Source organism: Morus notabilis, unplaced genomic scaffold (assembly GCF_000414095.1).
Source record: "Morus notabilis unplaced genomic scaffold, ASM41409v2 Scaffold789, whole genome shotgun sequence".
NCBI classification, from domain to species: Eukaryota; Viridiplantae; Streptophyta; class Magnoliopsida; order Rosales; family Moraceae; genus Morus; species Morus notabilis.
Window position 1 is genome coordinate 380,615 of NW_010364361.1, and position 14,362 is coordinate 394,976.

Here is a 14,362-nt window from a genome sequence, read left to right on the forward strand (position 1 = left end):
TATATTTTATAATATATATATATATATATATATATATATATATATTCAGTGTTTTAGGAGATTTATTCACTAGGGTATCTCTCCAATTAATTTGACACCTCATTTAATTAATTACTCAAATCCATTTAATATTTAGTTGTTACTAATATAATAAATAAGTAATAGAGCGACAACAAATAAAATGAAAAAAATGGGAACAACATATAAATGCATTTCTTTACACACACACACACACATATAGTACGTGTTTCTTATTGTTAAATTGTTAAATTATCATATAAGTATCAAATCATAACCAAACAAAACATATATAGTTTTTATAAAAAAACATAACATAAATTTATAAAACCTTAATAAAATTTGATGGTTTTGAAATTATATAAAGAATTCTCTTTGTATAGAGTATATATTTAGTATATTAATTAAGAAAATCCTATAGTAGGCCGGTTGTAGGGGAAAAAAACTACAGTAAGACATAGTTCTGAGTAATTATTAAATTACATCAGAATTATATTAAAAAAATAATAGCTAACATAATTTGATGGGAATCGGATCCATCAAAACTGTCTTGTGAAAGAAATTTTTTTCTTATCTTATACCAAATAATTTTCTTATTAATTAATGTGTACCTTTTTAAAGATCCTCATTTAGCTCACAAAACACCAATATGTGAGCAAAGTTTATCAAATTGATATATATATATATATATATATATATATATATATTATATTTAAGAAATGGAATTTTATTTACACTTTTTTAATAAAAGACTGACAAATAAAACATATAAACCTAGTGAAACTTAATAAAAATATGAAGATACATACATATAAAGTATTAGATATTTTTTTCATATTCTAGTTAATTGTCGTCATAATGCTAATTCTAAAAAGAATGTTAACGACACTTTTGAGTACGTAGTGCAAGTATAAGATCTGTTATAACGAGACTCGCGTGGATCTCACAACAGGACTTATATAAACGGTTCATATCAAAAAAATACTCATGCTTCTCGTAAATGCATTTACTATTGTTTTAGAGAAAATTGTTAAACTTACTTTTAAAATGCATGAGTCTAGATTTTTATTTTTAATTCTTGATTAATACTTTTTACTAATACTGTCTAGTTATTTAATGAGAAAAAATATTAATTAAGAATAAGCGATAAAATAGTTAATTAGTTCTAAATATCCTTCTATAATATAAACCATCCTCACCCTCAGCTAGAATAAAAATGGTTAGATTCATCAATTTGCTTACCTGAGGCACGCCAAGTGCCGAGATAGAGAACTTTGAGAGCTTTCATTTTTAGTAACCGGTCCTCTATGTTGAGGTTTTCGCCTTGAAAAATGCCGGCCAACGACTTCAATCCAAGATCAGGAAATGACTCATTCACATTGAATATCGTCTCCAGTTTGTCCTCAAGATACGATTTTTCTTGCTCCTTGTTTGACGACGATGACGGCGATTGCGACGGCTGATTTGAAGAATTGGTAGCTTTCCCTTGCTTGGTCGTCTCCGAAGACAATTTCACCGCCAGATTCCCGCTCGCATCGCAACTGAACACACGTTCCTCGTCGGCAAACTTAATGATAGCCGACCGGACGACAGGCTGCATCCGGTAAGCCTTGGCGGTCGACTGCCGCTTCTTGAAGACTGGTTCGATCAACCCTTTGGCCTCGAACCGCTCCAGTATTTCGCCTGCGGCATCCTCAATCGCCTTTTTCCCGTCGCCGTCATCCGCCCTCAGAAACCCCTCTCCCTCCCACCAATAAGTCAGCATCCTCTTCTTCAGTTCCTCATTCTCGGTGAACAGGGAGAAGCACAACAAACACTTCTTGGCTTTATCCTCTAACCCTTCGTAAATATCTTTGATTTCTTCAAAGACACAGGTTTGGTTGAAGCTCCCACTTGCGTCTAAGCTCAGCAGCTTATCCAGCTCACCGCCTATTAATGCAGCACTACCACTTGTCTCATCGCTTCTCTTCTTCATCGCCTCCAAGCCTAATTTCGACGATGACGACGGAATCCGGAGCTTCAACTTCCTCATCTCCTTGTTGATCTTGTCGAGGCTTTCCTGGATGCCCTTGACGTTGTCGCCGACATCGATATCTTTCGAAGAACCGCCAAGTTGCGGTGGTGACAAGTATTTTTCCAGTGTTCCAAGCAGTACGGTGATTTGTTTCCCGTGATCTTCAACCTTGGGACGAAATGCCTTCTCGAAGCTGTTGAGTCTCTCCATTGCGGCTTTCATTTGGACGAGGTTGGTATGCAGACGTTGGATTTGATCATCACACGGCGGAGGAGGAGGAGCATCGGTGCTTTTCGTTGGCTCCTCCTCCTTTTTCTGGCCATCAGTTGTGCTAGTCTTACGCTTCTTCAGAAAAGCTAGCCATTTGCAAAAAGCTTTGCCGCTAGTACTAGTACTGGGGACACTTCCGATGGCTTCTGCGCCGCCGCCTTCATTTTTACCGGTGTCACCGCCAGGTTTATCGGTACCAACCTTGTCGCCGCCAGTATTGGTACTGGCAATACTTTCGGCGGGGGCGGCTCCTTCTTCTTTAAGAGTGCTTTTGTTGCCAGGGGCGGCCTTGTCGCCGTCACGTTCTGCATGAGTAGCAACCGTGTCGCCGCCTTTGACGCCAGTAGATTTTCTAGATTTTTTTTGGATTTCTTCTATAAGTTCATCAATGAGTTTGATTAAGCTTTTTTCACTACTAGAATTCGATGAAATCATCTTTGGTATCTATTAGAGAACTATAGATCTAATTCATTATTGTATAATTCTCAAAAGACTTTTTGAATGAGTGAGCAGAAATGCCTATAAATATATATATATATATATGTGTGTGTGTGTGTGTGTGTGTGTGTGAGTGCGTGGATCTGATCAGGTTCTCTTCTTGTAATCTTCCATTTTTTGTTCTTTTCTTCAACTATCTACGTGAAGCAAAGAAGCGCATCAGACAGCTTTTGCTTTCCCTAAAGCTATACCTTACTTCAAGCTAACTTTCCCGCTTTATGATATTATGGTGCAACAATTCCATTGTAACTCATATATGCTGTTGAGAAATGTGCATGTGTGTTGTCCCACCTGAAAAATGAGTAGAGATGTGAAATGATTTATATACATAAAAAGAATTAAGATCTAATAAGTTAACATTTTACTTTAAGTTGGGTTCCTGAAGTGTGTTGGCCCAGTTTCACATGTGGTGTCTCCCCAACAAGTGGTATCAGAGCCGATGGTTCGTTCGTTCGGGTCAAGTGATCACACTCGGTTGCAGTTGCAGGTGCGGATGGTAGAGCATTATGTGGACTCGTATAGTTTCGCTCTCTTTTCCATGCTCGAGTTGGCTCCCGTTTAGAGTGTGACGCTTAGATGCACCGGCTACTAGAAACTTTAGTACGAGGAGGAGCTTGATGAACACACACATGAGGGGAGAGATTGTTGAGAAAGGTGCATGTGTGTATTGTCCCGCATGAAAGTTGGTGGAGATGTGAAATGGTTTATATACATGGAATGACTTAAGACCCGATAGGTTAATCTTTTGGGTCAAATTAAACTCTTAAAGTGTTTTGGGCCAGTTTCGCATGTCATGTCTCCCCAATATATTCCTTATCTTTTACTTTGAGTTTTAAACTAACATGTAGATTGGTTGAAATTGGGGAATTGGGAATAAACTAAAATTTGAGTTAGGAATTAGAATCCTAAATATAAAAGACAAAGAAATGTAAGTGACGCAAGGAATTATAAAGGACAAGAAGATGCGCACAAGACATAAGGGGGGCATAAAAGTGTTTGGGCATAATTTGTGCTTGAGGCTTTTAGGTTCTGTTTGGTAGGAGGGACAGAAAGAGTTGTAGAATAATAGAGAAGATCATAAAAATCTTTTTTGTTTTTTGTTAAGAGGGCGAGAAAGTTAAAAGGATTGATATCAGATATTTGTTTAGTTCTTATATTGTCCATTTTTTAATAAATTTATTGAAGAGTAAAATAGTCTTTTTGAAATTTAAAGTTAATTGATTACTTGAATTCTTTCACTAATAGAAAGTTCAATTTAATGAGTTAGGAAGGAGATTACATCCCTCATCCTCTCCTTTCCCTCCTCTCCTACCTCTTGGCACCAACTAAATAATATATTAGACTTCTCCTTTTATTCTCCTCCTTCCAACCAAACAACTCTTAGCCTTCACATTTTGCAAAGCATCACTATTATATATGAGTGGGAAGATTATGAAAAATCTTTTTACTTTCTTCTTTCTATGGAAATAGTTTGTGTTGAAAGTTATACCAAGTTTAATCTATTGCTTACTTCTATTTGATTCGTGTGTTCGAATTGAGGTGATTTAAATTATATAAAATTTAAAAAATGCATTGGTTATAATCTGAACTGATATTTAGGTATACAATTAATTTATAAATTTTGAATAGTAAATAAAATCTGAGCCTGCAATATTTTGATATATGTTAATGGAAACAAGCATTTGTGAGCTGAGTGAATAAAAAATCAAAATGCAAAAAGGTTTTTACTGTAACAAATAGGTTTGAAATATTCGAATTTGAAAGACACCCATTTAAATCACCTAATAAATCTAAATAGCATCCATTCTTTTGCTCCCGAACACCCGTTTGAATCAGCTTACAATCCAAATAGCATCCATACTTTTGCCCCTAAACACCCATTTGAATCAGCTAAATCAAATTAATTACAACTCATAATTTGAACCCATGAACCAAACGCTAATGTGTTAAAAAGTTAGTTCATGTGTTACATAAATGAATGGAAAAGGTTAATTACATATGTGTACATCTATTTCCTTTGCATCTGCCTGGAGCCATTTTTAGAAAAAGTCGCTTTAGGTGCAAAAGAACACTTACGGTCCAATAAAGCAGCTAATGAAAGCCATCAATGAAGCAGCAAATGAACATGCCAATGAGCCTACTTACCCCAAGAGCACCATCCACAGATTTCGATGACTTGATATTCAACCCAAAAGCGGATATAAAGCATTTAGCATCCATAGTTTCACGCCCATCCAAGTAATGGGGCTGCTTTGTATGCTCTTTTCAATTCATTTCATCACTCAGATATCAAACTTTTTACCCTTTCAAATTACTAGGAAGAAGTTGCCAAGTAAGAGTAAATATATAGCCCCATCACTGATCAGTTGACTTCAACCATATCCACCTAGCGATGGGCTCCTAGAGTGAAGAACAATATGGACATCTTTTTCCACATGCTTTATATTGGTATATATGCTAATATGGACAGATTGGCAATTATATTTTTGGTGTCATATTTTTATTAAGAGCTACAAATAGAAATAATTCGTTTGTATTAAGGAATGAAAATTGGACCATAATGAATAAAAATGCCTTCTTCAATACACATGAAACGCTTGAAAATTATAGCGTTTACATATATATATAATGTAACTCTTTCTGTAAAATTCTATTTTATATGATGGGCACGCAACTAGTTCTTATGAGTGTGTTCGGTTGGAATTAGAGACGCGGGGTGGAAGTAGATGCTGAAACCCTAAACTAATTCTTTCAACAATCATTACATAAAACGTTTAACAACAAAACTTCAATGACGATAGTATGTCGTTATTGAAATTTTACGCATGTCGTTGTTGAATGAAAGGTCGCCGCAGTGAAAGAAATGCAGCCTACTAAAATTTTATCAGGGTGTCACTGAAACTTTTAGCTATAACATGTTCTTTCTCACTCAAAACTGACTGTAAATCTAGAAGACTATGCTCCCCTCTAAACAAATATTAACAAATATAGTGAAATAAGCAATATAACAACTAGACAGATACCTATCATCAATTTTTTCAACTCTCCCCTCCTATTAAACAACTTGAAGTATTGTTATAATCATTTTCATCTTTTATTCAACAATCTTGTTAGTTTTAGAGATTTTTTTTTTTTTCCATCTAGGGATCCAAGCTTTTTGACTTTTTACACTTAAATCTCCATTTTCAAAATTTAGACAACTGAATCCCCAAGGCCCAAATTCACATTTTTTCACACTTGGGTACCTATTTTAAAATTGGGAAAAAACCAAAAATACACTCAAGGTGTTAAAAAAATATTATTTATATCACTTCATTTAAAAATAAATAATTGTCATTTAATTAATAGAGAGAAAATAAAAGCTCATAATGGCACTTAATTATTTAAAATGACATAAATGTTAAGCTTGTAAAAAGCTATAAAACCGCGTACTTTTCTCTTTATCCCTAAACTCCCATTTTCTTGATAGTCGTTATTCTTCATGCCATTTTTTTCTGTTGCAATGTGATTCTGTGAGTCACTTGAAAAATTTTCGTAATGACAACTATAGTATTAAAAAAATGGGAGTTTTTGAAAAACCAATTATATGAATTTTAAAATGAAAACCAAGCACAAAGATTAAGAAAAGTTTGATGATCACAAGTAAAAAAATAAATAATAAAAATAAAAAACAATAAAACTAAGTTTTTTTTTTTTTGGCTCAAACACAAAACCATAAGTTAATAGTCACGGATCAAGATCGTCTTCAATCTAAAAGAAGCGATTGGAGAGTTCGGGAAAAACTATAACTGATTGTGACTTAGTTTGGCAGTGTTGTAAATTTTAGAAAAATTATTTTTAGCTGTACTGAAAGAAGAAGCAGTTATTACAAAAAGCAGTTGAGTGTTTGGTAAACTATAATTATAATAGTTGTGCTAGTTTCAAAATAAGTGTATTAGCGTTTAGTAAATTATATGGTTGAATTGCTGTAGATAGTTAAAAATTACGACTATATTATATTATACTATAATATAATATATATAATTACAACATAATATATATTTATTATTATATTTAATATAATACAAAAAAACTATTATTATATAATTATGATATAGCATATAATAATATCATTAAAATAATAACTACAATAATTAAAAATAACGATTATATTATATTATACTATAATATAATATATATAATTATCATACAAATAGATTACCCATAAATATGACAAACAGAAATTACGACTACAGAATTAAAAGTATGTTGCTATAATAAGTTTTGGTGATTTCTAACATATACACCACTTAGTAACACTACTGTTGGCAAGAAATTAATGGTAATTAATTAATGCTAGACTCTAATATAGGCCAAAAGGCAAACACAAAAAGGAAAAAGTCTTCTTCAGTTACCAATTTCAGACCTTGCCTATAATTATATTATCATATTATAATAAATATAATTATATCAATATAATATAATGTAATAATATTATTGTAATATTATTAATATAATAAGTTTAATTATATCAATACAATATAATATATAATATGTTATAAAATAATAATTACAATATCATATTATAATTATAATATCATATTATTAAAATAATTATAATATTATTATAATATCATATTATATGATAAAATAATAATATTATAGTTATTAATATAATTATGATATTATTTGTTACAATATTATTATTATATTATATTATATTACAAGTCTGAATTTTATATTGGAAAGATTATAAATTATAAATTTTATTAGGGGTATTATGGGTTTTATAAAAATTTTATTAATTGTATTATATTGATTCCCGTACAATCTAAAAGCTAAAGTTATCTTTAGACTGCTTCTAATTTTGACTGTAAATTCTTAAAAAATTCTTCAAAAAATACTTTTAAGGAGATTTATTAAATACTAAAATCAGCATCTACAAACAGAAGCTGATTTTAAAAGAAAAAAACAATACCAAACTAAACTTGTGTCAGCAACTCTAAGTGTGTGTTTTTTTTTTCTCTCTTTTTTTTTATAAAAGCTGCAACTGTTTTCAACATAAACTAAAAAATAACATAAGCGAATTTCTTTAATAGGACAAAAAAAAAATCAGTAATTTTTTATTTTTTAATTTAACGTGATTTTAATTAAATTTAATTATAGAAAATTATTTTAGTATGGATTGCTGCATTAAGTCTCAATAAATTAATAAATAACTAAACAGAGTCGCTGACTTCGCTGACTAATAAATACAAGCAGTGCTGTTACGTCTCCGTGTTCTGAGCGCCTTCTTGGAACCTTGAGGAAAAAAAAAACAGAGAGAGAGAGAGAGTTATAACTCCCTCGGAAAGAAGTTACTCCCCAATTCCAAATCTCTTGAATAAAAAAAAAAAAGATTATGGGTAATATTATTCCCTCTCAATCCAGTATGATAATCTTCATCTTGGCCTTCATATCTCTTCCAATATTATTACATTCCATACCCTTCATAGTACTCCATGGTGAGCTCTTATTCCCTGCTCATTTCGGCTAAGTTTTTATCTGCCCCTTTTTAATATAATAATAATCTCTCTTTTGTTTTTTTGGCATAATCAATCTGACTTTGAGCATATGGTTATCTTTCTTCGTCTGGGTATTTGAGTATTTTTCTTTTCTTTCTGTATCTGATTAGTTTTATTAGTGTCTGTCGTGTAATTGCGGTTGTTTTGCTCCTATTTTTTAGCGTTGTTAGACTTCGAATTCGAAACAATTTCTTATTATGAGAGTTACTGCTTTTCAAATCTGTCGTTTTTGAGTTTATGATTTATCCGTTTTCCTAAAAGCACCTTTTGGACGAGTTATGAAGTGGGTTTAGGAAGGATTTTAATCTGTGCAACTCGGATTATAATATGCTTTATTAATTTAATTAGACTAAATAATGATCAGTTTGGTGTGAATATAAACCAAGAATATTATTTGTGTTTCATATTGCTGAGTTCAATAGAAAACTTTGAAGAATATGATGTTACACTTATTCCGTATGCTGCAAATTATGACCGCGAAGATTCATTAGTTAGGAAAAAAAAATAAAAGGGAAAGATACTGAAAGCAAGAGAGGAAAAGAAAAGCTTTAGTGCATTTTAAATCTTCCCCCTTTCCATTGTGTCAATGTAATGTAAGGAAAAATTAAAAGAAGTTTTAAGATTCCCTGCGTTATATAAAATAAAAGTGGAAACAAAATAAATCCTATGGGAAGAGTGTTGATACCGTCGGTGTCACACATTCTTTGTCAAGTGAAGTCCTGATTAAAAAGGAAACCAAATGGATATAGAACAAATAATGTAACAATTTTGGCACAGTTGGAGAAACTTTGAATTAGTTTCTCTGTTTGTTTTGTTACACTTTGTGATCTTTACAACTGATGTCTAGCTTCTTATGTAACTGATATCTTATATGGTTGTAATACATTTATAGTATTTTTATTTTTCTGTATCTATACATGTATCAATTTTCATTTTCTAATGCCTGATCATGGCAGGCATTAGTGATCAGTGCACCAGCAAAGGAGTTAATCAATTCACCGAGCAACTTCTCCAATTTTCTGGTGCTGAAGGATTTTGCATGTAACTTTGCTTTCTGTCTCAAATAATATGTTTTCCTGCTCGGAATATTTCTCTTCTAATATAAATACCTTTAATGACTTCTTATTTTATATCTATTGTCAAATGTCTATAATTATCTATATTTGTCTTGTAAGAATTTCTGAAATCTGAAACAAATCAGAAAATAAGAAGTGCAGGAATATGCTTGATAATGTACACATGCCATCTGTGGAAAACCAATCCTATATCTTTTTTAATGCATTTTCGGGGTTCTTTTATGTTTCAGCATATATATTCCATGTATTATGACATTACTTTATTTGTTTTCCTTCTCTCAGAGAAGTTGGGAATGGAGCATGGGATTCTTGGTTTCTGCCACTTGAGCAACAGGTTGGAGCAAAATCTAAGTTCTCTCCTAAAAATATATGGAATTATGGAGATTTCTACTGTATGTCTTGAAAAAATGAACTATTGGTAGTTCTCTGTTTTTTACCGTCAGATCTGTATCAGAAACTATCTTTTTGCATACTTTTTTATTTTTTATGTGATTTTGACTGGATCAAACAGTCATAAACAGGCACTACTAGTAGGAGGTCCTACCGTAGAAGGATCCAAAATATATATAGCATGCACCGTCCTGTTCCTTTTTAATTGGAATTTTCTTTTACATGTTTTCAGACTGAAATTGTTTGCAACAAGGTTGTAAGCTTCTTGGATCACTGTCCTCAGATTGCTGGCCTCGCTTTTCAAAATTTTCTTACCTTTAACATGTTGGTAACTACCAAGTACAGGTTAAGGAAATGAAAGAACTGAGCAAGGGCTATAACATAGTTGGTCTCTCCCAAGTGAGTAATAATGCTTTGATCTTTCTGTTTCACATCAATTAGTCAATCATGTATGATGGCTTTATAGATTTCACATTTTTGGCACATTTGGAAGTCCTATATTGTTATCCTAATCATATTACATAACTATAATTATTTGCTCATAACTATGGCAAGCCTACATAGAAATCCATTAAGAAATTAATAGGATGAAGGCGTCAGTTAGCTTTTGTGGACAAAGGCCATGTTTTTATCCTAGACTTGATTACAGGCTAAACAGGCCACCACTTTCTAGTCTTTTTTCCTTGGAAATGAGTGATGTATTGCTTAGATAAACTGATGTAGGATGGTTGTTCAATTAAGCCTTTCTGTTTAATATCCTTGTACTTCTGAAATGGTATTTAATCTGCTTTCATGGCTTAAATTCTCGAACAACTTTTGCAACCTAGTCCTCAACTTGCCATTTTAATCCATTTGGTTTGACAGGGTAATCTGATAGGTCGAGGCATTTTGGAGTTTTGTGATGGTGGACCACCTGTAAGATCCAGTTCTAGCTATTGTTTTGGTTTTCAGTTGGTTACATGAATGGTTATGATAACAAAAGCAGAATTGTTCTAGTTCATCTGTTTGATGTTATTTGGAAGGCGTATAATGGTGATCCTTTTCCTAGGAAGTAATCCTTGAGGTTCTGCAATGAAAATTTCACCTCTCTCAAAATGTTGAAACAGGTAAAGAACTTTGTCTCTTTGGCTGGACCACATGCTGGTACGGCTTCTGTTCCTCTTTGCGGTGTAAGTCTTATCTGCCTTTTCATACCATAAACAAGAAATTCTTGCGGGACTCGTAGGTTCAAACATTTTCTTTTACCTATTTTTAACTTTGGTTGACATCCCTGAAATGGTTTTTGTGCTTTTGCAGTCTAGTGTGTTTTGCATAATCGCAGACACACTAATCAAGTCAGAGATCTACAGCGACTTTATTCAAGTATACATATATGTTTTTCAGATTGCTAACTTCTATATATAGTTAGGGTATTTATAAAAACAGCTGAAATTTCTAAAGTTTGATTATTGAAAATGCAGGATCATTTGGCTCCCAGTGGTTACCTTAAATTACCAAATGTGGGTAGTTTTCCTTGATATAATTACATTAGGCATAAATTTGCTTGTTTAAATTTCTTCTATAAATTTCAAAAGAAAGAAGAAAGCTTTATTCCTTCTAGTTATTCTTTGGGCCATAATCTATTTCAAGATATATGTTTATGACATGGATCCAATACATTCCTGTCTATTTGTAATGGCTGAAATCTAAACAACCAAAATGAAATTTTAACATGCAGGCTATTCCCGACTATTTAGAGCATTGCAAGTTTCTTCCAAAGCTTAACAACGAAATCCCTGAAAAAAGAAACTCCACGTACAAGGAACGGTTCAGTAGCTTACAGAACTTGGTGCTCATCATGGTATGTTAGACATATTTGCTTCTCTTGGAAAAGTCAAAACAAATATGGTTGTGATAATCTATTTCTGGTCCTGAATGTTGTACCGTCGACAGTTTGAGCATGACACCGTGTTGATACCGAAGGAAACTTCCTGGTTTGGATATTACCCGGATGGAGCCTACAACCCAATCTTACCTCCACAACAGGTAAAAATCCGTCTCGAGGTTTGGCACTTATATGCAAGGAACAACAATACAACAACAAATAACAAGTCTTAATCCCAACTTAATTGGGGTCGGCTATATGGATTTTACTTTTTCATGCAACTCTGTTCAAAATTAGACTTTCCTGAAGGCTTAGATCTAGAATGTCATTCCTAATTATTTCGGTCCACGTAATTCTTGGTCTACCCCTCCCTCTCCTAGTATTAGGTATAAGAATGTCCTCCCAAGCATGAACTGGTGCTTCTAACGGTTTACGTTAGACATGCTCGTACCACCTCAAGCGGCATTCGCGCACCTTATCTTCTATTGGTGCTACACCTACTTTACTACGAATAACTTCATTTCTTATGCGATCCATTCTCGTATGGCCACTCATCCATCTTAACATACGCATTTCTGTCACATTCATCTTACATTTATGTTGTCTCTTAATGGCCCAACATTCACTACCATATAACATAGCTAAGCGGATTGCAGTCCTATAGAACTTTTCTTTCAACTTAATAGGCATCTTGCCATCATATAAAAGTCTAGTAGCATTCTTCTACTTAACCCACAATGCTTTAATCCTATGTTAAATATCCTCTTCTACTTAACCCACCCTGTTTTAATCCTGTGTTGAATATCCTCTTCTATATCTCCTTCGTACTGCACTATAAACCCAAGGTACCTAAACTTCCTAGAAGCCTCAATCTTCACACCATCTAATGAAATTTCATCACTCTGATTACTTGAGTACTAAACCTACACTGCATGTATTCAGTTTTCGTCCTACTTAACTTAAATTCTTTTGTCTCAAAAGTCTGTCTCATGGTGAAAAAAAAATGTGGTGAATTGAAAATTGTGTGGCTGTTTGTAGCCGAAGCGCATATTTGAACTTGCATCTTGAGTCTAATTACCAAGATTTGAGAATGTGAAAGAGTATTTATGGTGACTTTCCCTTATCTCTGCATAGAGCCATATAGTGGAGTGTACAGCCGATTTGGATAAAAAGCTTTAGAAGCAATTTACTGTAATTATTGCACATTAGGTCCATCTTATAGAGAGAACGGATATTAGTATGATTCCTCTAATCTGATATCATTTTTATCGACCAGTTTTCTATCTTATTTTATTTTTTGATAGTTGTACATGATTTTTTAATGAGCATATCTAGGGGGCGCAGGGCCCCACCCGATGCCTCGAGCCCCCAAGCATTTGTCTTTTAGCATGTGCCAACTTCTAAACACAAGTAGCATCTTACTTTTCTTCTGCTTGCTTCTGTGACAGACAAAGCTTTACATTGAGGACTGGATTGGATTGAAAGCCTTGGATGAAGCTGGAAGGGTCAAGTACATTGCAGTTCCGGGGAATCACCTCGGAATCTCCAAGAGCGACATGAAGAAACATGTTGTGCCATACTTGGTAGATTCTACGGAGAATGGCAAGATTAACGGTGGAGATGTTGGCGTGTATGGAGCTCATCAAAGAGATTCAGAACATGGAAAGAGACAGAAAGTAGTGCCAGAAGTTGAGGAGAAACTGTCATCCAGTGTGGTACTTGAAGGATCATCTTCTTATGACTGCCCCCAACAATCAAGAGTTTCATCGGTGAACTACTTGGGTTTGCGGGGCATTTGAGTCATGACCTATAAAGAGTTATTTTTTACAGTAAGATACATTTATAATCTATTCCTAGTGAGTTTAAGTTATCATGCTTGCAGTCTCCAACAATTATTCTAATAATTACATATCCAATTTGACCTATGGACGAATACGCAAGCATACGTTTCATGCTTGTTTGAGTAATAGCAATGAGATTCCCTAATGTCATGCTAAGAATAGCTAGGATTTCCAAAAGAAACTCCGTTATAGCCATTTCTGTACAATTTAATGTACTCTACGGATAGAGGAATACATAAAGTTGAACATAGTAAAATAAGAAATTAAAAGATTTCGTTGAAATTGTTTGTTTGGAAATTTTCCGAAAAGCTAATCATAGGTTCTTCTCTACTACCTTAGATTATATGGTTCTTAATTTTTATTCTTTACACTTGATTAATATTTTTTTTAATCAATACTATAGTGGTTAAAAGGGTATTAATCAAAAATAAGAGGTAAAAATTTAGACTCATGCACTTTTAAAAATAAGTTCAGTAATTTTGTCATTATTATATTATTTAATTGTGTAAAAGAACTTTTTAGCAAATTACATTAATAATAATATTATTTTGAGTAGTGTTAAGGATATCAACTCTAATTTCAATTATTTTGTATCAATTTACACAGTATAGAGTTGTCATCTTTTCATTAGTAGATGTAATTAGTCATTATTCATTGATTTAGCAAACTTTTAAATAATTACTAATAAAAAAAATTATGCCACGTAAGTTAGTACAAAAAAATTAATATTAGAGTCGGTGTCTTTAAAATATTTTAAGTTTAGTAAACACTAAAGAAAAATAAAAATAAAAGATTGTCTTTCATTAAAAACTATCTAATCACTATTTTTGTTTATAAGATATCAAATA

General features: G+C 32.9%; 2 protein-coding genes across 2 annotated transcripts in view; one reads left to right on the forward strand and one right to left on the reverse strand.

Annotated features, from left to right (window-relative positions):
* The window catches only part of LOC21406805 (disease resistance RPP13-like protein 4), a 5,705-nt gene extending 2,958 nt beyond the window's left edge, over positions 1-2,747 (reverse strand). Inside the window, exons 1-2 of the mRNA XM_024171135.1 lie at positions 1,363-2,747; positions 1,261-1,317 (exon numbers count right to left, since the gene is read on the reverse strand). Coding sequence (XP_024026903.1) covers positions 1,261-1,317; positions 1,363-2,737 — 1,432 coding nt within the window. The 5' untranslated portion in view covers positions 2,738-2,747. The remainder of the gene's footprint in view (positions 1-1,260; positions 1,318-1,362) is intronic.
* Positions 2,748-8,072: 5,325 nt separating this feature from the next.
* LOC21406806 (palmitoyl-protein thioesterase 1) lies at positions 8,073-13,677 on the forward strand. The gene is made up of 12 exons (XM_024171086.1): positions 8,073-8,283; positions 9,300-9,384; positions 9,702-9,753; positions 10,042-10,062; positions 10,155-10,208; positions 10,674-10,724; positions 10,916-10,978; positions 11,106-11,171; positions 11,270-11,308; positions 11,527-11,649; positions 11,742-11,834; positions 13,122-13,677. Exons 1-12 carry the CDS (start codon positions 8,181-8,183, stop codon positions 13,470-13,472), a joined length of 1,101 nt encoding a protein of 366 aa, XP_024026854.1. The 5' UTR covers positions 8,073-8,180; the 3' UTR covers positions 13,473-13,677.
* The last annotated feature ends 685 nt before the right edge of the window (positions 13,678-14,362 follow it).

Bases quoted from the DNA above. Each gene is read 5' to 3' on its own strand.
- LOC21406806 (XM_024171086.1), top strand. From the start codon at position 8,181: ATGGGTAATATTATTCCCTCTCAATCCAGTATGATAATCTTCATCTTG. The intron at 11,172-11,269 runs GTATACATATAT...TTGAAAATGCAG, and splicing joins TCTACAGCGACTTTATTCAA to GATCATTTGGCTCCCAGTGG. The intron at 11,650-11,741 runs GTATGTTAGACA...TACCGTCGACAG, and splicing joins AGAACTTGGTGCTCATCATG to TTTGAGCATGACACCGTGTT.